Here is a 23,613-nt window from a genome sequence, read left to right as displayed (position 1 = left end):
ATAGTCACAAATGTCGGAGAGTAACGTTGCCTGATTGTTGCTAATGTCACTATTTTTGATCACCAGATATCGTCGTAGAATAATGTTTATGCTACATTCAGGGGACGTTGACGTGATGTTATTATGACGTTATACTAACAAATTATGCTAAAAGTTATGTTGCCTGAATGTTAGTAGAATGTAATCTGATGCAATGCATGCACTAGCTCCTTGAGGAACTTATGGGTAAAAGCTAGAAAAACAGCACCATCCGTTCATACTAAGGAAGGTGTGGCTAATGTATATGCGCTTATACATAGACGAGGCACACACCAAAAAGGTAGTTACACAGTAATTGTGGTCTACAGTAGAATTACTCCAGCACTGCTCATCTGTCACATTGAATGACAGGCACTACAATGCAAAAATTACACCAGGTGCACATGTGCAATCCCTCTACATCATTTATTTTCCATTACAGTTCATTCGGGTCATCCATTCCATGAATGGAACTGTACATCGCTGGGGCATCCCCCTCCACTGGAGTCACTGAATTAAAAGAACAAAAACACAAAAATTACCATTATTCAGCCAAAGTTCAAGAGAGCACTTACAAAGTAATCAGATATCTAAATAATTTGTAGGGTGAGATTTGTGTGTGAAATGTGCCAACATTTATTAGAGAGATGACGCGGAAACCAAGACTAACCCCTTCTGAGTTTCTGCTTTTAAAACCATCAAAATTGCCACTCATGCAACACTGACGAATTTACATTCAACACTGACGTGCTTTCCAGGTTTAACATGTGTAACCAACTCGCCCGAACGCAGCCATTATTTATATTGAAACCTTAATTTTTACTTGCATTTCCCATAGGTTTTGCCTCTTCTGTCCCATATGACGTGCTTCACACTGGAAAGCTAAGTGGCTGTGAAAAGTGAACAGTTTTTGCACAGCTTGACGCACGAGCTTATACTAAACGGTAGTCCAGCTTCCCTACACAAGTATAATAGACTTGCCGTTTTTTGCAGCGTGCTGGCGCATGGCGAAAATGGTCCCCGATATCCCGTCTGAGGTCCACTTCTTTGCCCGATGGGCAAGACCGCCGCAGGGCCACTGCAAAAAAAAACCAATATCACCAACTTACAGCAGTAAATCTAGAAAGAGATATGTGCTACAAATATATCAGCCCCCCCTTACACCTTTTATGAACTGTGAACATGCATACGAACTGTGCACCTGATTCTATTACATGACTCAAAAAATCTACTTTCAAATTGGTAGCTAAAGTAACATACATAAACATAAAGTAACATGGATTTATCACTAAAATAATATATACAAGGCTGCTTGCCCTTGACTTGATCGATATTGTGACTGCAAACTGAGTTTTTTTATCCGTGATGAATTAAAATGACAAATAAAGGTTCCTGCAAAAAAGTGAAAAGAAAATTGATACACACCCATGATTACGCTCATGATATTCAGGTTTGAAAACGGCTTCTTGCCCTTTCAGCCAGTCAGCCAATATTCCTTCGCCATCTCATCTGTGATGCAGCACTTCATCATCTGCCGCACTATATCCTTCTGACACGACCCTCCAATTAAGGCAAGGTGCGAAATCTGAACAGAAAAAAAAGCAAGCAACTGTTAGATGGTGAGCTAAACGCAACTAAAATTGGGTCCCTAGTGAATAATGTATCGATAGCTAATCAGTCCTTGACTCACAAGTATATACCCCAAAATGCTAGCATTATGCATTTTTATGACCTGTTTTAATGGCCCAAAGCAGAGCACAGGCCGAGAGAATCTTAGTAGAGATCTTGATTATTTAAAAGATCTTGGATAATTCCCTGTGCGCTAACAGTGCACGGCATTTGCATTTCTTGCTCCTCTGAATGAGGCTATGGCAGCTAGAATTTCATTCTGCATTTTGACTTTGTAGCTAAGCCCTGCAACTATTAGATCACCACAGTGAGTAAACTGCCTTGTCTCACAAGTGACAGCAATTGATGAAGATAATATAGCATAGCTCTGCAATGCGAAAAAAAAAGCCAACTAGCAAAACTGGCATGAGATAAAATTGCACTTGCCAAGGTTCTTTTGTTTTCTTCATCACCCAGTATGTGTTCCATACTGGCCACTCCTGCATTTTTGAGAGGTAAATACTTGAGGACCTCTACTCTTGCTGCAGGATCCACTGCACTTTCCTGAACATGTGTTATTCTGTTCACCTTTTCTGTCAGAGCATCAGTTTTTTTCCTCTACCTTCGCCACCATTTGTACAAGGTTTTTTAGAAGCCCTAGAATGAGCAAATGCAAAGAATTGAAAAAACAAAAAAAAAACATACCACAACACAAATGGACTGCTGGCCAGAATTTCAAAACTAGCCAAACTTTTATTCGTGCCAAAATGAACACATCTATATAAAGCTAAATGTACACAGCACAATAAAATGCTGCTTACAATTAACTATAGCCCGGTAGAGGCACGAAGTTTTTACCTTGGATTCCGCTTTCTGGTTGTACCAGTGGGCTCGCACATACTTGCGCTGGCCTCAGCGCAGGACGGCCAACAAATGGTAGCTGCTGGAGTGGCTTTGCAGGGACTGCAGATGGATGGCGACAATCATTGCAGCTTTCCTCGCTGTCCTCACTTCCCCCAGCAACAGCCCTTTTCTTTTTTTCTTTGGTGCTTCAAAGCTGTCTTCATCCGGCACTGCATAGTTAAAAATTGTTTCAATGCAATGATTTACAGCATTCAAGTGGCTTGGTAAAGAAGTATTTACAAATTAGCAGCTAAGTTTTAGAAATGCATGATTAATACAAAATATGTGAACATTTCAACAGGAAAACTGGACTCGTACTTTCATAAAGTGCCTTCTCTGTAGGCTTTCTCGGCCTCTTCATTCGTCGTTCTTCATCGGTGGTCAAATCTGAGACCTCTTCTGCTTTTTTTTCCCTTCGTTTTGCCTCAGCATATGTTGCTGCAAGCAAAGAATTCAATATAGAAAGATTTAATGACACAGGCAAAGAAGAACTGTATGAAAAGAGCAAGCAGACTTTTGAAACCAATGTTTACAAGCACCTAGCAACAGTAATAATTTGAAATAAGAGCATAACAATAGCATCACCATAACATGAACCTCGAGACGAGAATAGCCAACATATGATTACTGATGAGAGTCAATGTATCAAGGAGATATCTGAATATTTTGCCATTTTCAGTCAAAAGTTTTCTACTCTGGTCACAACCCAAACCTGCAACAGTGTGCTATAATCACAACACTCTCTTGTGGCACAAAAAAAAAAAAGACGTACTGGCCTCGCCCAAGATTCGGCATTTGTGTGTCGTCCATTCGGTCCCAGGCGCCTCGGAGTTTTTTATTGCATTCCGGCAACGAGATGGATTTCTATATGGTGGCCAAAAAGTTTTGCCATTCTGCACCCAGAGTTTGGGAACGGCAGCGACTCCGTCCCCACTGCTAAATGCAACAATACAGAACATCCTGCAAGAACATAACGCAGTCGGCACACTGACACACTGCTGCCAAGACAAAAGCATTATTTTCTAAGGGCCTTTTTAATGAGACACAACTGATTTGAAGTTTCCACTCTATGAGACCAATTCATATGCAGCGTCTATACTACTCGCAGCTGAGTGGCAGAAAACCATGTTGCTTGCATGCCATGGAGAATAGTTATTTTCTTTGCTATCTCTTTTTTTTTCTTCAGGAAATGAAATCACTCTGAGCACTCTCCTGCTTGACATGTGATGGAAATCTTCAACAAAAAGTTTACGGCCGCTTTCCAATGTAAAAATTGCGCAACACAGTCGTGGTGTGGAATTTCAGTATGTTCATCATAGAACTATTTGCAGTCCACGCAGATGGTACACAGGAGAAAAAGGCGGCAGAAAGCAAAACAAAGACGACAAAAGACGTACAGACACACTGAGCATTGCAATGTTCAGTTAGCATGCATGGCTGGCTGCATGGTGGCTCCAACCAACGGCCTGTGGACCATCAAAGTACACTAGACGAAGTTTCAGTCACATTAGGAGCAAATACCCATTATTAACTCGCACTAATGAATTGCACAGACCTAACTATGTGGCTCACGCCACGTGTGTGACAACTGAGGCTTTATCGTGGCATTGCCGCGGTCGCTACGCCGTTAATAAGTGAAAATAATTTTAGCATTTGTCGCCTGATCAGACCTGCACACAAGCAGCTCTGCTTAACATTATGACCAATCTCCAAGTTTTTATAGCGGGGGCAGCACAGCATCGTTATGCTGCGAATATGCACGGCCAATTGTTAACCAGAAAGAAATGCAAGATTAACAAAGCAGCCAGAAATACACAGAAAAGTAACTAATGTGGCACATTCCAGATGCGCCAGTCAAGTTTACAAGCTAAAATAGAGGTCACCAAATCAGTAGCAACTCACCTGTCAGCGCTGAAAAGTGCAAGGAATCGGGCGATCGAGTTCACAAGTTTTCAAAACGGGGCTCCAAAGTCTGCATCAAAGCACTCGTGGCGCGAGCACATGGCAAGGTGCCTAACAAGGCACAAGAGTCGCAATATAAGGGGCACAGTTCCATTGTCCCGCGCCCTGACAAAAGTTTTGTAGCGCGCCTCGATGCGCGCGCTCATTTTGGACGTTTGGGGCGCCACCTGAGCGCAACAAAATAGTCAAAAAATAAATATTTTTTAAAATTGAACTTTTTAAACAGAGATAAGATACTGCGCAACGGTTCTTTTATTTACTAATAAATTGTTTATTGAGGGTTATGTAGTGTATTGAAGCTTTTCCTAAGCGCTTCCAAGCCAAGCAAAACATGGCAAGCCGAGGGCTGGGGCGAGATGCACTCGAGCCAAGCCTAGCCAGCGTGTGCGTGTGCAAGATAGTTTGGTTTGGTGTGGTGAATGCGGAAGCGCGGCGTTTTCCCCCATATAAGTTAGCTGTGCGCTTGAAATATAAAGACACTTCTGCATAGCTGAAGCAATTACTCGTGCTGCATCTATGTGGATGACCTTCAGTGCACCATTATGAGTACTGCTTGTGTTTCCAAGTAGGACTGCGTCTATTACCGATAGAGAGGACAAAGCGACGCATTACTGATGTTGGAAGACGACAGAAATTCAGGCGCAGAGCAACCAAAACAGCAGCGCTTTACCAATCTGATGGTTCTAACCAGCTGCAGACAAGCCGTGACTTACCTACTGATGAACAGTTTCACGGCAGTGAGTCCAGTGACAGTTCCCAACCTGATGGCTCTACGGTGCAGCCCTCGCAGACAAGCCGCTACTTACATACTGCAGACGAATATTTTGTGAATCAGGTTGTGCATCACGGCAGTGAGTCCAGTGATAGTTATCAGAGCAATGACGATGGAGAATTTGTTTCTCCATTGTGCATCGCTGGTCCGCCACCAACTGGCGAAGTTGCCGAGCCTCCAGAACAAATTCTACAGCAATACTCATGCAGCGGTGAGGTTTATGATAGCTCGTCAAGCGAGAGTGAGGTGGATTTAGCGCCGGCTTTGCACGATCCACTTCGTTCATGGGCTGTGGACAACAACATTTGTGCTGCCCACGTCACTAAGCTTCTGAAAATTCTGCAGCCGCACCATCCAGATCTCCCTTCAGATGCCAGAGCACTGCTGCGGACGCCTCATGCCAGCAAAGTCAACAGCATGGGAAGTGGCGCTTACTGCTTTTTCGGTGTCACTGAAAACCTCATTCAACAACTAGAAAGTGGTGCCATAGCAATGAGCACTTCAGTGATTTCTCTGACGATAAACGTCGATGGCTTGCCCATATTTAGGAGTTCGACAAAACAGTTTTGGCCCGTGCTTGTGCGGGCTGAAGAAAGCTCACGAGATGAGCCTTTCCTTGCAGCTCTCTACATGGGGGACTCCAAACCTGAGAGTGTTGCGAATTTTATGCAAGATGTTTTGAGAGAGCTCACGTCACTTCTAGAGCTCGGATTGCACTATGGCGAAGCTTTGTTCCCAGTCATTGTCCGTGCATTTGTTTGTGATATGCCTGTGCGTGCATTCCTTAAATGTACAAAGGGACATACAGCGTATTTTGCATGTGAAAAGTGCATGCAAAAGGGCTTGTACTCTGCACAGCACAGAAAAGTCATATATCCTGACGTATTGGCCCCTCTGCGCACAGACGAAAACTTTGCCAACATGTCACAGTCTGAGCATCATAATTGCAAATCACCATTGCTCGATCTGGGAATTGGACTGGTTAGTAGGTTCCCACTTGACTACATGCATTTGGTTTGCTTAGGCGTTATGAAGAGGCTTCTGGTGCAATGTTGGACATCAAATGTCCCATCAGCGTCAAAGCTACCTTTGAGTGCGCGTAGGGCAATTTCTGAACACCTGGTGAGTCTGACTGTTAACACGCCACATGAGCTTCAGCGCACTCCGAGGACACTGCGTGTTCTGGAATTTTGGAAGGCATCCGAGTACAGGAACTTCCTTGTTTATTTTGGCCCCATTGTCCTGAAACATCTTGCTCGTCCATTTTACATGCACTTTTTGAAACTAAGTTGTGCCATCACACTACTGGCCTCTCCTGATCTTTGCACGAGTTCGTGCAAATATGCTGAGCAGCTGCTGCTTAGCTTTGTGGCAGAGGCAGGCAAGTTGTATGGCAGCGGTATCTACACTGTCAGCATACACAGCCTCTCACATCTGACAGATAGTGTACGACAGTTTGGCCACCTTGCCCTATTTTCAGCCTTTCCTTTTGAGGCTTTTTTAGGAAAGCTGAAGAGACTAGTCAGAGGCCACGCCCTTCCAACAGAACAAATTTTTATGAGAGTTGCTGAACTAAAGCAGCAGTACAAACAACCAGCGAATCCTGCAATGGGTGGCATCAAGCTGTTTAACAAGCACACAAGTGGACCAGTACCTGAAAACTTTATCGGGCAGCAGTTCAGCAAGGCTATGATCGGCAAAAAAGTGCTTTCTACAAAGCCAAAAGGCAACTGTGTGAGGATAAAAGATGGCAATTTTGTCTTAATTAGAAATTTTCTAGCTGCTGAAGGTGAGATCTTTATTTGTAGGCAGCACTATGCCAATATTAGCAACTTTTATGATGCAACACTGTGCCCTGTTGATACAGGTGTTTACAGAGCTCGAGGGCTCTCACAGTCTCTGAGTATCTATAGCATCAGTGAAATCTGTACAAAATGTGTGTGCTTACCATTCAAGAAAAATTCAGATGCTCTTTTTCCTGTGCTCCCATTGTGAAAATGATACTTTTGCTAAGTAAACTGGCAATGGCAAAGCAACTCTCCCACAACACTGTTTTCACTCATGTGCATGATAAAGTTTTGACTATATGCTAGTCTCTTGGTGTAGAAGCAGCAGTATTGCATATGAATAAAAATTTTCTAGGTCATATTTTTTACCTTGGCGATATGAACCTGAAATTTCTTCAAAAATAATTACAATCTAAAATGTTCCCAACATCATAAAGTTACCATTTATCACTGAGCACGTTTTTGTCCCACCAAGAGTTTTGCATTTCACTCTTAGAGCTTAATTATCTTAATAATATTTAATTCAAGTGTCTACTTAATGTTGCGGTATTAATGTTACCGAAACGTTAGTGAGATGTGTATGCCCAACGTTAGTGCTGTGTTTGCCTATTAACGTTATGGTAACGTAATCACTTAACGTCATGGCAACCTCTGTCAGGCAACGTCGTAGCAATGTGATAGTTTGTGGCATAACGTGTGGAAGTTCATACATACAGGCAACGTTTAGGCAATGTTTTGCGTTACCTGGGCGGACTGATAAAGCAGCATCTTCACGGTTCCTTTGTTCAACATTCCTACCAGTTGACATTTCCTGCGCGTCAACCCACCAAGCTTTCGTGGCTGCTGCTGATTCCTGCTTCGTCGCATGAGTCGCAGGCGAGCGGTCGGATTAAAGTGCCCGGCAATGTTAGTAACATCCACGCTACTGGGCAAAACAATGTCGCAGTACTAATTATGCTACACTGAAGCGCTGCTCGACGACGATATTTTCGTGCACGTGCGACAGCAAGCAGACGAAAAACGCGACCCGAATACGTCATCAGATTTTGTGTTTACGCGATCACCAACCTTGCCAGTAGGAAGCGCTCGTGTGGCGTTCTCGTATCTTTGACGTCATCGAGCGCTCGTGTCCTGAGAGATCGAAACCGAAACTGGCCCTGATAACTGCACTGATAAATTAATTGATCTGTGCTGGGGCTTTTTGGGTCGCAGTCCCTCTGTTTTGGACCACTGTGGATCGATTAAAGCAAGAATACTGGAACAGAAAATGTATGTGTCTATACTCCTTTAAAACAAAATAGACTCTCACACAGAGAAGTCACTCTACAAGCCCTTTTCTACCGAGCATTTCGGTTAAAGCCTAGGGACTGTAAATACGTGCTAAGCACGGAGCCTCAATCTTGACTACCAAACATGGTCCGAGGACCGCTTTTTGATGACAAACATCAACAAAGACCCGAGGGCGGTCACCTTCGGTGATCCGCCCCGAAAATAAAGCAGCCAATCAAATTATTGAAAAACATGCCACAACCACCCCCGTGGGTTGGGAATAATCTTAATTACGCCAAATAAAAATACAACATTCAAAACACACTCTCTCCACTCGTTGGTCCCCAAACCCTCTCACACGGCGCCTGTCTTTCCTTCCTCTCCCTGGCGTGTTTGCGACGCGACCTTGCAGCTGACGCCTTTGTGAAAGAAACGCCGCGGGGGATCTGGAGACTAGGCCACCCAGCCGTCCCGTTCGAGGAAAAGGGGGGGGGGGGGGGGCACTGTCCCAGAGCAGTGTACAGTCGCCGTTGCTCGCATCCGATGTCTGGCGGCGCAGCGGCAGGCCGCTGGGCTGATTTCCCACTTGGGAGGCCAAGGGTCGCGCCTATTGTCGCTTTCTGCAGGAGTAACGCCCATTTTTTAAACTGTTTTAAGGATATCTGTTCGGCTAGTGTACAGGTGTTCTTAACTAATTTCTTAACTTTAAAAAGCAATAACAGAACTATGTTGAAATTTTCACTTCCTCTTAAAATCTGCCATTGAAACCACAACTTCACGCATGTCATGTCGTTTCATCATGCATATTTGGCATGTAATTAGGTCTAGGCTGTCAATTGACACACATGGTCATGCATGTTCCATGAAGTTCACCATTCTACTGCCGTATATATAAATGCAATAGTAAAGGCAGAAATCAATTTATTTCCAGTTTATGTGCACGGTCCTTTGCCGCAGCGCTCCTTTCGAAGCCATTCTCCGATTTGCATATCCACGTCCTCGTGGGTGGCACTTGCATGGGAGCGTGTCTTCTTCACTGCACCTGAGCATAATAGAGTACAAAAATGTGAGAACGCGTCACTGTAGTTATGCATCCGATTTGTACTGTGAAACCTTAAGGAGTAGCAACTTCCAAAAATGTCTATAATACTTGCCAAAAATGGCTTTCCGAAATCTAAGGTCACGAAAGACCCTCTTGCCCTTTCTCCCATACATAGAGAATTGGGTTGCAGCGTAATCATTCATAACGAGCGCAAGCATCAAGCCCACTGTGGTTTCATGGTGCGCGCACCATATGAACTTAGGTCAACAGCCCGGAAAGAGAAATGATACCAAATAGGGTACTTTAAATCAACAGCTGCATAAAATAAGACATAAAATAGAAAACAAGAATTTGAATGCATATAAGGAAAAGGTTGGATAATACGGTGTTTGCAGCTACACTTGCACTCTGGACTGCTGCACTGCTACAGTTAAGGTCAACAACATGAACATATAACTGCTAAATGTAGGTTGGCGCTTACCAAAGCTTCGCTGCTCTCAATAGTCAGTTCAGCATCAAAACCTTCGGCCGCTGCTGCTGAATTAAGGGGGCTTTGCAGAGCTGGCTGGAGGTTCTCCGATGTGTCGTCAGCCTTTACGCCCCTCTAGCAGTGTTTCCACAGTCTAAAATTTCGGACTGCGTATGCCGAATAATATTTAATGCGTTCATTACTCAGCGCTGAAAATCTGCAACAACAAAAAATGTCACAAGCTTTGATAACTTACTGCAAGCAAAGTGGAACTCACCAGCACAGGTGAGGATTCAATTGCAGCACTGCTGTGCACCTGAAAGTAAATATATTGCAGCATTTTAGTGCTCTGGGAGCTCAAAGCAACAGTGCAAACACGGGGGCTAGTTGGTTGATCATGCTGGGGAATACTGTGCTACTTGATAGACAGAGACAAGTGAAAGCCGACACACGAATGAAGCGCAAACTTACAACTGTTTATTTTTGTCGACAAAACACGTGCATATATGCATATGTACAAGCTCAAAAGCACATTTCTGACAGCAAAATTTCCTGCAACTGCTCTTTTCCTATGAAGCCTGTGTGCCCAGAAGGGCTGAAACGAATTATATGTACTACATGTATACTTATGCTGTAAAATGATGACATAAAGACGCAGCGGTGCTTACCTTGAGTATCCCAGACAACATTGAAATATCCTGAGGACATACACAGGATATATTTTTAGGACATTCTTTATCCTCAGGACATCCTCAAATGATCCTCAATAGGCATTCAAAAGGTCCTCATGTCCGGCCTCAGGACATCCTCAGGAAAGCCTCAAAAGGGGAATTATTGATGTTTTCAGTACATTATGAGGAGCTTTCAGCCAGTCCAGCTTCATAAAAAAAAACTAAAAATTCACAAAAACCATTTATTTCTGTGAATGTATGTATTCTTGACTGCTGCCTCTAGAGCTCCTCCGAGCTGCTGTCTTGAGCTGTGCCTAAAAAATATAAAGAAAAAACAAGCAGCTGACTCAAGTGTATAGTTGAGTTAAAAGATGTGTAAATTATTTAAGCTACTAATGCAATAAGGTGCTGCATGATTTTCACTATGGTTATAATTGACAATTTAGAATGCAATAATGCTCTTGGCATGAGCAATTGCCATAAAAATAAACCACCGAAACAAGGTTTTCTCATCAGCAAAATATTCGTGCAGCATGATGTTACAACACAAGAGATTTAGTGCCGAATATTAAGGAAAAATCCTCTATTCAAAGGCCTATATCAGTTGCTCTTAGTCACCTTGGTGGAGGACTTTTGCAGCTTTTGCGGCTTCTTTCTTCAGTTTTTCTGCTGAATGGTGAAGCCACACCTTCACAACATTAATCACATCGCACTGTTTTGACTCTGGAAAGTTCCGTTTCACAGCCTCTGAAAAAAATATGTTGGCCATTATATGCACTGCAATGCACTCACCAGTCACATAAGACATGGACTTCATACATATTGTTCCCTAAACATCAATAAGCACAGGTATCATCTGTCAAACATGATGGATATGAATAGTATTTAATGTGCGGTTAATCTACTAAACCCAACAGAAATATTGTCATGATCAATGCCATTATATTGGCAGTGGGCATGACAAGTTCAACTTATGGTCGACTGAACTGGAGCTGCAAATTCCCATGTAAGATGGCTGCCAGTACACAGACTGAATCAATAAATTAGCTTACTCAGAATCACGTCTGCTACATTAAGGCTGCAAAACTTTTTTTTCCCTTTTGGCCCAGCCAGCTATAATTTACGGCCACTTCGGGGTCATGAGGGCCTCCAACACATTTCTCGTGGCTTGTGGCGCAGCTGTTCCACCAATGCCATACAGCTGCTGCACCTAGAAAAAGAAAAAGTACATCATTTAAACCTGTGCAGAATGTCTAAGTATAGATAAAGATGAAAAAATTTTCTTACAAGTCGTGTCAACATGCCTTCGTTAATCCCTAACTGGGCATCAAAGTTTTTGAAGTCACTGATTTCACTGAATGGGCGTTTTATCACTTCCGAGCTCACGGCTTCTGTGAAGCCGCCGTGCAGGCGTTGCATAACAGTGTCCAGTTGTCTGCCCTGTTGCTCAACTCGCATCTCTATGGAGTGAAGAACTTTCATGATTTGCTCAAACTCTGAAAATATAAAGACCAAAATATTCATATGTACTGCATAGTGCGAAGAATATCCCTTCACATCCTTCCTAATTTTTGAAGCATTAAATCTGGCAGTGGAAATAAGGCTTAGTAACCAATTACAAAAATAAATAATCATATGCTATGGCTCAAATATTCACTATGATCATGTCTAATGCTGCTTACCTGTAGGTTTAAAGGCCCTCACAGCTGAGGGTGCCATACATGATCCTCTGTCAGGCCATGATGTATGTGCTGAAAGTTAGGATGCAAGTTATGCAACCACAATAGCAATTCACTGTTTACTTAAAAACATGCCCACCTTCAGGCCTTGCACGAGTCATGGCTGGTGACTCACCGCCTAAAGCAGGCAATCGGCTTTCGGACCGCTGCCTTTTGTGCTGCGGAACAGAAAGATATGAGGAGTAAAACCAACATAACAGCTCTCAATTCCTTACCAGGCCAGGGGTGAGGAATTTCTGGCTGTTGGTGAGCCATGTGTGTAGGCCAGGCATTTGCAGGTATAAGGTTCTGGTTCCGGGATCTTTGCCCTATTAAGAGAGAGTCAAACAGTGCAATCCCTATCATAAGTTTCAAAATGTGCCTGTGGCACCACATACTTACATTGCTCTCCCCCACCATGTGGTGACAACTGCCTATGCAGTTGAGTACTCTGGCTCAGAGTATACCCTGTCAAAGAAGCAAAATATAACCTTCCTGCTCTGTGCAAATAATTCCCTATGCTACTTATGACGTACGTGAGCTGAGCATATCTCGCTCATCACTTTCAGGTGTGGGCTCATTGCCTGTGAAGTCATCTTCATCTGCAAATAAAAAATTCAATTATTTCACTTCTGAAATGGAAAAAGGATGACTTAAATTTCACTTACCAAAATTCTGAGAATGAATGTTTCTACCCAAAGGGTGACTCCAAGCACCTGGCATTTCATTCCTGCCAGCTGCAAGAAAACATACCAAAAGGTTTTCTTATATTTTTATATTTTCCAACATGCAGAATGAAAACAAGTTGTCATTAAAGCATATAAACAGTAGTTTGTAGTAATGTAGATTCATCATTACGCTTACAAGCAGCTGCGAGTGTAGGAAAACTATTCCTCTTTCTTGCGGCAAAGATTATGTTGGGCAGACAGGTATAAACAAGACTACAGGAGGATAACTTAAGCATAAAAGAGAAAAATCGAGCAACTTGTCCATCCATTCTTTTGCTGCTCACCCTGCGAGAGCCACCCTTCAAACTTTGTGAATACCTGAATCTTGGCAAAAAGCATGAACCAGCTGATGCTGGAAATAATTGAAGCATAATAATGATAACCTGAAAGGAGGTTGCATCAGCATGCCTCAAGTCACCCCCTTGGAAAAAGAGATCACATTCTTGCCCAGGCCAATATGATTGCTCTGCATTGCAAGCTATATTAAAAAATATTTCTGTACCCCTCTCATTTTTTTTTACCTGTTTATTGTCGCCTTACGTCATCCCTTGACCTGGTTTTAGCTATACTCATTGTGTTTTTTGGCTGTTAATCATTGCCTCATTTATTAGTTTCTTCTACCTGCTTTTATTGAAGTTTTTGGAGTGTTGTTTGTTGGCCTACATTCTTTTTATGTGTCTTCACCTCTTCATGAATTTTGCCTTGTCAATTGTTAGCTCATCTTTGCCTTTCCTCACTGGTTATCATGCCTTGTCTTTTTTCTTGTCTTTATGCATCGTTTTTAGCCTCATTAATGTTTTGTGCGGCATTGGTGTTGTGGACTCAGCCTTTGGCATTTCTTCCTGCTTTTTTTGGGCTGGTTTTTATGGCTACTGAGATTGTCATATCTGCCTTGTTGGTGTGCTTGTGTGTTGATGCCTTCATGTTAAATATAAAGTGTAAATGAAAACATGCCCAAAAATAAAGTTCAAAGTTCAGCGCAGTTGTGTTTGTGTATTCTCCCTTTGGCCTCGTCTGCCAGCACTGCAATTCCATGATGAATGTAGGCAAATAGCTAAAAAGACCATTTAGACCTAACTTTTTCTGAACCAAAGAAAGCACCTGCAAAGTTAGTCACATACAAGGAGAATCAAATAAAAAAGCTAAATGGCCAGAAAGTACAAATCAAAGCCAGGAGGCAAATTTGGGAGCAGCCATCAGTAGAAATAAAGATCATGTGTATGCTGCAGATCTGGCAATTACAGACCGCTCGTATGCAAGCACATCAACACGTGTTAAAAGTGCACTAGAACAGGCTATTTGAAAAGGTTGTTTTGCAGTGACAATGGAAAGAAGTAGTGCAGTCAACTGGTAAGCCATATTAGTACTTGCACTTTTGCAGTCTCCCCTGAACCAAGCACCACACAGAGGAAAACACTGTACGCTGTACCTGTGGGCACCTGGTGATCAAACATAGCACCTCTCAAATTTAAGGCAGATGCTTAGTTGGGTGCAATGATTGTAAAAGGATCTCATGCCTCTCTTCTTATCTTATCACATCAGATGCGACCCATGTGCCTGATGGCTGTATACTTTATTAGCTCACTGTACGGTTCTCAAGGTATCCTCTAAAGCCACTGGTTTGCTTGACAGTTACAAGAAAGTTATGAAGAAAAAAGTCTGCATTAGGTTAGCCATAATCAGGTATCTGTTAGCATTATATTGCTTGCAATGCATTAGGTATTGCTTGCTTGCTTGCAATACCTAATTGCAATACAATTGATTGCTTGCAATGCATTAGGTAAACCTACTGACATGAGCCAGTTTTTAGTGTTACATGCTTCACACACTACTTGCCATGTTAAAGCTTTGTCCCAATCATAGGTGACAAGCACTGGCAAGCATATATTTAGTGAAGAGAAAGGAGTCCTAGCCCTGACTGCTTCAGCATTGCTCAGTCGAACTTAAAGCTAAAGTTTACTCATTTGGAGTAAACTGCTCACTGAACACCAGCCAGGATCCTTTAAAAGAAATGCAGGTGCCATGAGCAGGTTAAACTGAAAGTAGCCTCACAGATCGAGCAAAACCATAGGAATTGTTCAAGTCAATCTCAATCTGCAAAGGCTAGCAATGTCTAAAGCAAATGCGAAAGTACATAAAGGCAATCAAGCGGTAAGAGAAGTGCGGCAGTGGATAAAAGATGGATGGCCACTGAGTTTACGAGACAATGCTTTCCAGCCATTCTGGTAAAAAGATGATGAGCTCAGGATGGACAAGAATTGTCTGTAATGGAGAAACTGAATCGCTGTAGCACATCCTGCTCAGAATATCTCAGATCAGTCACATGAAATGCTCTAGGTGGATGGCTGCTGTTAAATGTATGGCAAGGATTTTGGTTTGCAGCACAATAATCATGCTTGCTTACATTGTAGTACTGTTGAAGGACAGGTCAGGAGTAGGCTGTGAAGTGCCGGAGGCCATGGACAAGGTTTCCTGAAAAGTAAATTTACTCTGAGACAGTTGGCTTATAATGTTATGTCCTGCACAGCCGTCATGAATAGCAGTAAACACTACTTATTTGAGTTTCATAATGATACAGCACAAAATTTAATACACAAGAGAAACGAGGACACAGAACCCTGTTTTGCCCTGTTTCATTATGAATGCATATGAACCCCAAATCACATATCACAGCGGGGGCATAGAGGACTAGTTTTCCTTATAATGAGAACTCCGCACTTCGTTTCGTCTCCAGATTAAAGCTCCTCAGTACAGCACGTTTTGCCGACCAGATGAGAAAATGTACCCTGATGATGGTGGCTGAGAGAAGCCTTAATAGTCGCATGGCATAGACCAATTTTCCGAGTGCTGGCCTGACCCTGCAGGCGGATATCGCCTGCTTACAAAGCACTGAGAAGACAAGTTCAAAAATATCAAACTGCCAGCAAGCATACAAATGGTTTGTCAAGACTATTCGCCTAAGTGAGTGGCAAGCTTCACCATATTTCACGTTGAAAAGCAACTTTTGAACATCAAATTATTGAATACCAAACTGTGAAATTTGAAAGCTTCATTTTGTTCCAACATTGCTATACAAAACTTCGTACTTATGCATTACAAGGGGAGACCAACAACAGTATAAGCAAATTTCAGTAATAGCAACATGAATACAGCCTCAGTTAATATTGAATAACCACAAAGAGAATAAAGCTCAACCGACAGGCCCCATGTTTACGGCTAATTATGCAAGAACAGTGCAAAAAGGACCGTGGCATAAGGAAGGACTATCATCACCTTTGGGTACTTTTCTGTTGCTGCTTCCTTCATACATTGGCAAAATAGCGTAGGTATAAATTCTGTTTTCTTATGCTGTAATTTCTTCAATAGGTGAACCTGCAGTCTTTGCTCATCTTGCAATGTTCTAACATGGTCTACCAATATCAACTTGACTCCTCTTCTTATCCTGCTATATTGACCTCTCCTTTCATGCCATTGTATATTTGGCCTTCTTTAGTTATAATACAGAGATCCCGCTTTTTGTCATGTTCACAAGAATTCATCAGTAACAAGTGTATAGCAATGCATAAGCCTTCAGACACCATCTGAAGATCGGAAGAAGAAAACATTGATACTGTGACATAATATCACATGCAGCTCTATGAGTATGGGATATTAAATACTTTAACAAGAAAAACACAATGCATTAGCACACTTTCTACCAGCACAGCAGGAAATATTACACACCTCCAAGTCCTCAGTTGATGGAAAGCATGACCGCTTTAGAACACGAATTACAGACATGTCTGGGATGTCATTGCCATCTAACACATCTATATATTCCTTGAAGTCATTGTCCAGAATCTGCACAAAATAAAAAAGAAAAGATGAAGCACTGTCTAAAATTTCATAATGTACAGCACAGGCAGGGTTGTGAACAGTATTAAAACAAGGGCTAAACTAACAAATAAATAGATTATTTCATAAATTTTTCTCTGTTACACAAGGCACATAAAAATAATTATAATGCTCAATCATTTAGTGACCTGTACGCATTTAAAGCAGATCGCTGTGCAGGCGGGATCATTTAAAGGCACTGCAATGAGGTGGTTGAAAAGCCATGGCGCCAATATTTAACCTGTCCTCTCCAGCCGTTTTATCGGAGTTTCGCGCGTAGCAATCCACGCATCATCTTGAGGGCGCAGAGACAGCCGCTTGCATTTTGCGTCGCATATATCCATTGGCCGTTTGCCGCTAATCGGTTTGCTTATCGCCCGACAGCAAGTGCGTCGGATCTATTGCGTTACTTGAGCGCGAACTGGCATTCACAGATCCTAAGCTGGCCTCGCACATGCACGCGTGGTACGCGAAGCGCCGAGCCGCCTGATGCGCGCCGCCCGCATTCTTTTCTCCACTTGCTCGCTGCTGCTCCAGCAGCGCTCATCTCTTCACTGTCAAGTCCCCTCCCTCTTTGCCATTTATGCCAACAATAGCTTTCCCTCCCGCCTTCTCGCCGCATTCAACGTGCAGCTATTCCTTCGCCCTTTGTTCTCCCTCTCACTTTTGGGGGTTCCAGACACACATGAAAAGCCCGCTCGGTTTAAATACGGACCTTCAGCACACTGTGTACCCACTTGTCAGTTCGTTCACTAATTACTACGGACCCGAATGCTCATGCAGTTTGCACCTGATTAAAAAAAAAGAAACAGGACGGGACGGGATTGACTGTCATTTTAGTGTAATAGCATAGCTTGTACTAAGCATCCGCTTTTTCCCCAACAACCTGACTCGAGAACAAACTAAACTAAGAAATGTTGCAGTGCCATGCTTATTTCATTTCAGAATTTTTGCAGGCATGAAGTACGAGGCAAAGTGCTATGATATGTGGTGTGGTTTCTACGTGGACATAGGCCACCAACCACCGCGGGTTCGAGCGTCGCGCGAGCCGAAGCCCCGATCAGCCGTCACCACGCGCACACTGAAACACCGCAGCGCGCACTCAACCTCCACCGGGAGTAGAGCACTGCACTGCAAGGACACAAACCTCCACGTTCACAAAGGAGACGTTTATTGAAACGCCATCCTCCAGCAGCACACACACACACGCACACACATACACATATATACAAAACGCACATACTCAGTCACCGTGTCAAGGGAGCGCGCGAGGAGCAAGGCTCCCCAGCGCGTGTGAAGTGACACGGAGTGCGCGCCGCAAGCACGCAAAGGTGTGCTGTGATCTCTCTCTCGCAGTGACCAGAGGGTTCCTTTGAGAGAGAGTGGGCAACCACCGCAAGGTACGCCTGTCGCGGATCGTTGGATCACGATCGACAGGCTCGAGCTTCGCTCTCAGGTACGACCCGGAGCAGACGAACTCGAGTACACACTGGTCTGCGCGGACAAAGGCCGGCAGACAAGAACAGTTGCGTACGCACCTTGCGATGTCTCGGAGGGGTCTCTCCCTGAGCTCCGCTCGGAGGGTCGCGCAAGCGCGGCCCTCGAAGCGGTGCCGTGTTCCCGCCAAAAGGCGCCAATGAGAACAGCCACTGGGACGCCAGGGCGGAGCTGTGGCCCGAACGACAGTGACAAGTCGTCCGAGCCTCTCTCCGCCGCCTCAGGCGGGAGAAAGGGAACGAGGGGAACAACTGGGAAGCGGGCGGCGGCCGCGCAAAGGGCAGCCGCAGCAAGCCCGAATCCCACATCCTCCTCTCCTTAATTGCCCTCCTACCCATCAGTGAAAGCACGCGGCATGTCCCCAGCATGAAGAAAAGAATGCTATCACGCAACAGTCAACTACACTTCAGTTCCAGCAAGAAAAGGTCTCGAAAAGACAGACACTCAAGAAAGACAAACATTAGCAAGGCGCACAAAAAAATGAACAAGATGACATGAAAAATAATGTACAGAGTTCCGGAGGCTAAGTAACAACGACTATGTACAGAACGCAACTATGTACAGAACAACTATGTACAAACACATATGTACAGACGCTCCAAAGTTCGTCGGTGCAGCTCAGGGAGCCTGCGGTGACTCACCGCTCGTTGACTTCTGGGTGGCCAACGTTCATCCTTGGCTGCAAACGATCTCGGTCGGTGGTGGTACAGGTTAGGTGCAGGGACAGCGAACACGCTGAAGAGGCCCCGGGTGTGGAAAGTCCGTGACTCCGTGGCGATCCAAGGCGCACATGGGAAGACCGCGCGGGGCTTCCTTTCCATCGCGCTCCGCACACGCCGGCAACACACATGGCGCGACGTCGTCGCCTCCACGCCCAGGCACGCACACGCACAGCCACTCACACACCAAACGGCCCCAACTTCATCTCCACACACACCGGAAAAGCCGCGCGTCGGGGCTGCCTAATGAGCAACCCTGGCAATTTCAAAAAAAGAAGAGAGATGACGCGCTGTATAAAAGAAGGCACTCACTGTACAATATTTACAAGATAAGAAAGCAAGAATGGAAACAGAAGAAAGCAAAAAATGGGAACAGAGGCACACACACAAAAAAATAATAAAGCACACAGGCTGGAACTGAGCGAGCCAGAAAAGGGGGAGACCAACCTTGCTTCCGGGTAGGGTTGAACGAGCAAGTTCGCTCGGTGAGGCGGTATGCCTTCGGTTGCGGAAAAGGCCCGCCGTCCGGCATCAATCACACAAGTGAACGTCGCCTCACCTTGTACCGGTGCGGGGCACGGCTGCGTTCCACCGCATCGGGTGTGCCTTGGCGCTTGCCTGTGGTGACAATGGGCACCAGCGCAAGCTCGTCAGACCGTTACGCATCCCAGTCGAAAAAAACAACAGAAAATTTCTGATGGTCTGTAGTCTTGTCGTATTTTTGACCTGTTGTCTGACGTTCGTTGTTTGTAGTTTTGTATTGTGACGTTCATTGTCTGTAGTTCTGTATTGTGACGTTCACTGTCTGTAGTTCTATATTGTGACGTTCATTGTTTGTAGTTCTATATTGTGACGTTCATTGTCTGTAGTTCTGTATTTTGACGTTTTGTAGTCGGTTGTTCTATACTGTGACGGCATGCATTCTGATGTCCCGCAATCTGACATTCCGTACTCTGATGTTCTGTAGTCCGAGGGCGCATGTTCATTTCACATACTGTTGTGACATTCTTCTCTCCTATTGTGAGAATATTCACACGTGCAAAATGCAACCACAGCCAAGTGGGAAAAATTAGTCTCATGGGATCATAGTCATTAATTGGGCTATTTTGCAGGCATAGACCTAGCAGCTCTGCACAAAAAAAGTGTGCAAGCATGCCGAAGACATGCGAAACAACACCTGTGAGAAGCCGCCTTTATTTGGAATCCATAAAGCTGTATTTCCAAAAGGCGCTTGGACGGGAACACCTGAATGACAAAAAGATGCAGATTTCAATTAAACACCTATTTAAAATGCATTTTTAAACAAAAAAAAAGTGGTTTCGATGAAGAAAAATTGATGCTGGTTATTTTGAAGGTAACTGAAAAATGAAAGAATTATTTTGTGGTTTTCCATAGACATTGGCAATGGAGAATGTTGTAGTGACAGGCACAAGAATATTTTAAACCTCATTGTGCTCATTATGTGGACCGGAAATGGACAACACAAGGCCATTTTTTATTACCATTTTATCAAATCATAGCCCGTCTCTCCTACATAAAGCCCACAACTCTAACGTAAGTGGTAGAATGCCAAAGTAGTAAGCCTTCATATCGAGCAATAAATAAATGTTTAAAGAGTTTAACAAGGCTCATTTAAAATGACTGAAAGATTATACGTGTTTAGCCTAACCATTACTGCACACAGATATCCTCAGGACAGCCAGTATGTAATGCCCTTATAACTGTGGCCCATGCAAATCTTTCTCTGCTAGAAAAATCTCCTGAAATTGCAATAGCTTTTATTGCCTACTATAAGCCTATAAGCTTTTATGTTAGAGAACTGAGCAACATGTGACACCCGCTGATTAGCTACACCTTGAAAGCAATCATAACTCCGCTGCAAAAAAAAAAAAAAAAGAAATCCTGTGCATACATTACTCTGTCACCCACCGGAAGGAATACACTATAAATCTTACCCTAGAGAAAAAGGCGCAGACATTTCTGTGCCAGGTACTGCGGCATCATCTTGTAGCGCTTGACCACATCTTCTTCGCTGCAGCTCACCTCCTTCAGCAATAGCCAGGTGTCTGCACAAATAAAATCATTAATTATTTTCTATTCAATCATTCATTTGATTTTGCAAAAACGACAAAATCACAATTTGGATGAAAACTTTACATATTTTCCAGAAAATTATTGCTCAGCTGGAAGCATTGCTTTACTACTGAAATACTGGTTAGCATAAAATAGAACATTGCTAGGGTTAGCATGCTGAAATACAACTACTGCTCTGACCATGGTCAAGCAACTGCTGTATACATTTCCAAACGAGCAACACATGTTGTTTAGTGTTGTTAAATTTTGCAGCAAATATGGCTTATTTTTTCGTGCTAGCCAAGTTTAGCTATGAAAGTGACTCAAAACTGCTAGCATAATTGTTGCTGCCTAACAACCAACACGCACATTGAGCCAGTCATCCATTGAGAATGATTAAAACCGTTTTGTGTGATCTCATCAGCCTTCCCCTGCACTGTATTTCAAACAGCAGCCATGCTCCTTAAGCAGCATGGTTTGCAGCTTGTTGATAGCCACAGTTAAACCATCACCAGCTTCAGTTTCTGAAATACCAAAAACAATACAATTACAATTATATTGTATACAGCCACCAGAAAACCAAATGAAATCTCTTCTGCAGTTCATGGAAAGATGTTTTCGTTTACCTGACAACTGATGCCACTCCAAAAGGGTAAGGTGGAGGGAACACTCTTGAGATGGCTCTGCTACGAAGGCTTCCTGTCACGCTCCTTGTACTTCAGTCCCCCCGAGGTAAACGGACATCAGCTTGCAGAAGTCGGAATCCGATCGGAGACTGAATTGGTTCATACAATTTCCATGGCCAAGGTGGACCTGTAAAAACACGAAGGTAAATGTAATTGATGTGGCTGATTCTTTAAATAAATAAGACTATGCATCATTCAAAAGAAGCACACATTTTGTTATAGTTGTTGAAGAGACAAAAGTACTTGACTGGATAAAGTTTGAAGCAACCAAGTGCAAGTTATTTAGAATATACTTTAATCGTGAATCAACGGAAACGCGAAACGGCGACGACGCTCTGTGTATACTGGTATAGTACACCGCAAACTATTTGCATATGCAGGTCACAATTGCAAGAATTGAAGTGTTTTGCGATAGCATGCCATAAAATTGATTTACACTTGCGCTATAAGAGTATACTAACTTGACCTTTTATTTATTTATTTTTTGTTGCGATTATACATTCGTAGAATCCTTGCCCATTCACCATTATTCGTACAAAGCGAGAAATTTACGCGGAAATGCACAATCACGATGCAACACTGCAAAAAAAAAAAAAAATATGAGAGAGAGAGAGAGAGAGAGCGCGTGCGAATAGAACGGCAGTAACGTATGCTTCGCGTTCATGCTGTTAGCTGATTGTGCATGCGATTGCTAGGAAGGAGCAAAATTTTCTATTTCGGCAGGTCGGAGTGACGAGCCAATGGACACATGCATTTCTGTTCGCGCGAAGGCTTCGCGCGATGTGTGTCGTCGTCGCGTTCGCGTGAGTTTTCGCGTACATGTAGCTCAGCCAAAGAAGCGCGTTTCGCGATAAGCATGAACAAAAATACAGAATTGATCCGTGCTCTACAAGGCGTTATCATTGAAGATCTGAAAGGTTGGCGACAATATTTTGACACATAGCACAGCTCGAGTTCTCCAGACAAGACTAATAACGCCCGTACTTGGCTGCTGCTCGCGAACTGTAGTCTGGCGCCTTTGTGCTTTTCATGCTAGGAGGCTAGAGGCAGTGCTCAAGATCAAGGTGGTTGCTTAGGGTAAGAGTGAGGGTTTAGAAACTTCATCCGTCATCGTAGCTACTAAAAGTAGAAAAGAAAGACAAACATCACATTACGTACCTTCTTCCGCGCATCACGCTCGTCATGGCGTTTCCGGTTCAGCCTGCTAAGCTCCCTGCTCCGTCCCTCCATTTCTTCGTCTGCGGTTAAGTGCAGCGTTACGATTCATTTCACGCTTCAGAATACAATTCAAAACACATCGTAGCAAAGAGACGCTTACCTGTAATATCAAAATATATGTGCAATGTGGTGGGCGCCGCGCGGATTTTCTTCGCCTTCCCAAAATCTTCAACATCGTTCTGTCGAAGTTTCCAATGTCCCGCGGTGAGGACTTTCGCACTGTGTCTTCTCAGATGATATAGCACTTGTGCTCGTTCTCGTGTTAAATGAGTACGAACAGAAACGTCGCAGATCAGCATAAAGTCACCGAAGGAGAAAGACTGCACGGGCAGCACTGGCGTGATCCGCGAGACGAACAACGCGGCATCTTGCTAACTTGAGTGGACGAGGAGGAAGCGGAGAAAGAAACAAAAAAGGGAGGGAGGGGGGGGGGGGTGGCTGTGGACTGCCGGCGGAAACGACACTGACACTGTAAGCGTGCGGATAGTGGGAGAAGGAAGAGGGGAGGAGAAAGAAGAGAATGCAGATGGTCGCTCGCGTCCCGCTGCCGCCAACGCGGCATCCATCTTGGCCAACTGGTTTTTCGTGGAGAGGGAAGAG

General features: G+C 43.8%; 2 protein-coding genes across 2 annotated transcripts; both read right to left on the bottom strand.

Moving 5' to 3' along the window:
* Positions 1-10,780: 10,780 nt before the first annotated feature.
* On the bottom strand, positions 10,781-12,378 carry LOC146186487 (uncharacterized). The gene is made up of 7 exons (XM_084608053.1): positions 12,320-12,378; positions 12,184-12,252; positions 11,888-11,997; positions 11,658-11,711; positions 11,554-11,614; positions 11,120-11,248; positions 10,781-10,815 (listed from the first exon to the last, which is right to left on the bottom strand). The coding sequence occupies exons 1-7, from the start codon at positions 12,339-12,341 to the stop codon at positions 10,781-10,783; spliced, it is 480 nt and encodes a 159-aa protein (XP_084464179.1). The 5' UTR covers positions 12,342-12,378.
* Positions 12,379-20,212: 7,834 nt separating this feature from the next.
* On the bottom strand, positions 20,213-23,351 carry LOC146186486 (uncharacterized). Its single transcript, XM_084605697.1, has 5 exons — positions 23,114-23,351; positions 22,954-23,033; positions 21,736-21,922; positions 20,992-21,102; positions 20,213-20,281 (listed from the first exon to the last, which is right to left on the bottom strand). Exons 1-3 carry the CDS (start codon positions 23,310-23,312, stop codon positions 21,812-21,814), a joined length of 390 nt encoding a protein of 129 aa, XP_084461823.1. The 5' UTR covers positions 23,313-23,351; the 3' UTR covers positions 20,213-20,281; positions 20,992-21,102; positions 21,736-21,811.
* Between the last annotated feature and the right edge of the window lie 262 nt (positions 23,352-23,613).

This window comes from Amblyomma maculatum, chromosome 6, assembly GCF_055883805.1.
Source record: "Amblyomma maculatum isolate TAMU_Amacu chromosome 6, ASM5588380v1, whole genome shotgun sequence".
NCBI lineage: Eukaryota > Metazoa > Arthropoda > Arachnida > Ixodida > Ixodidae > Amblyomma > Amblyomma maculatum.
Note: the sequence above shows the minus strand (reverse complement) of the source record. Positions and strands in the feature narration are given on the sequence as shown.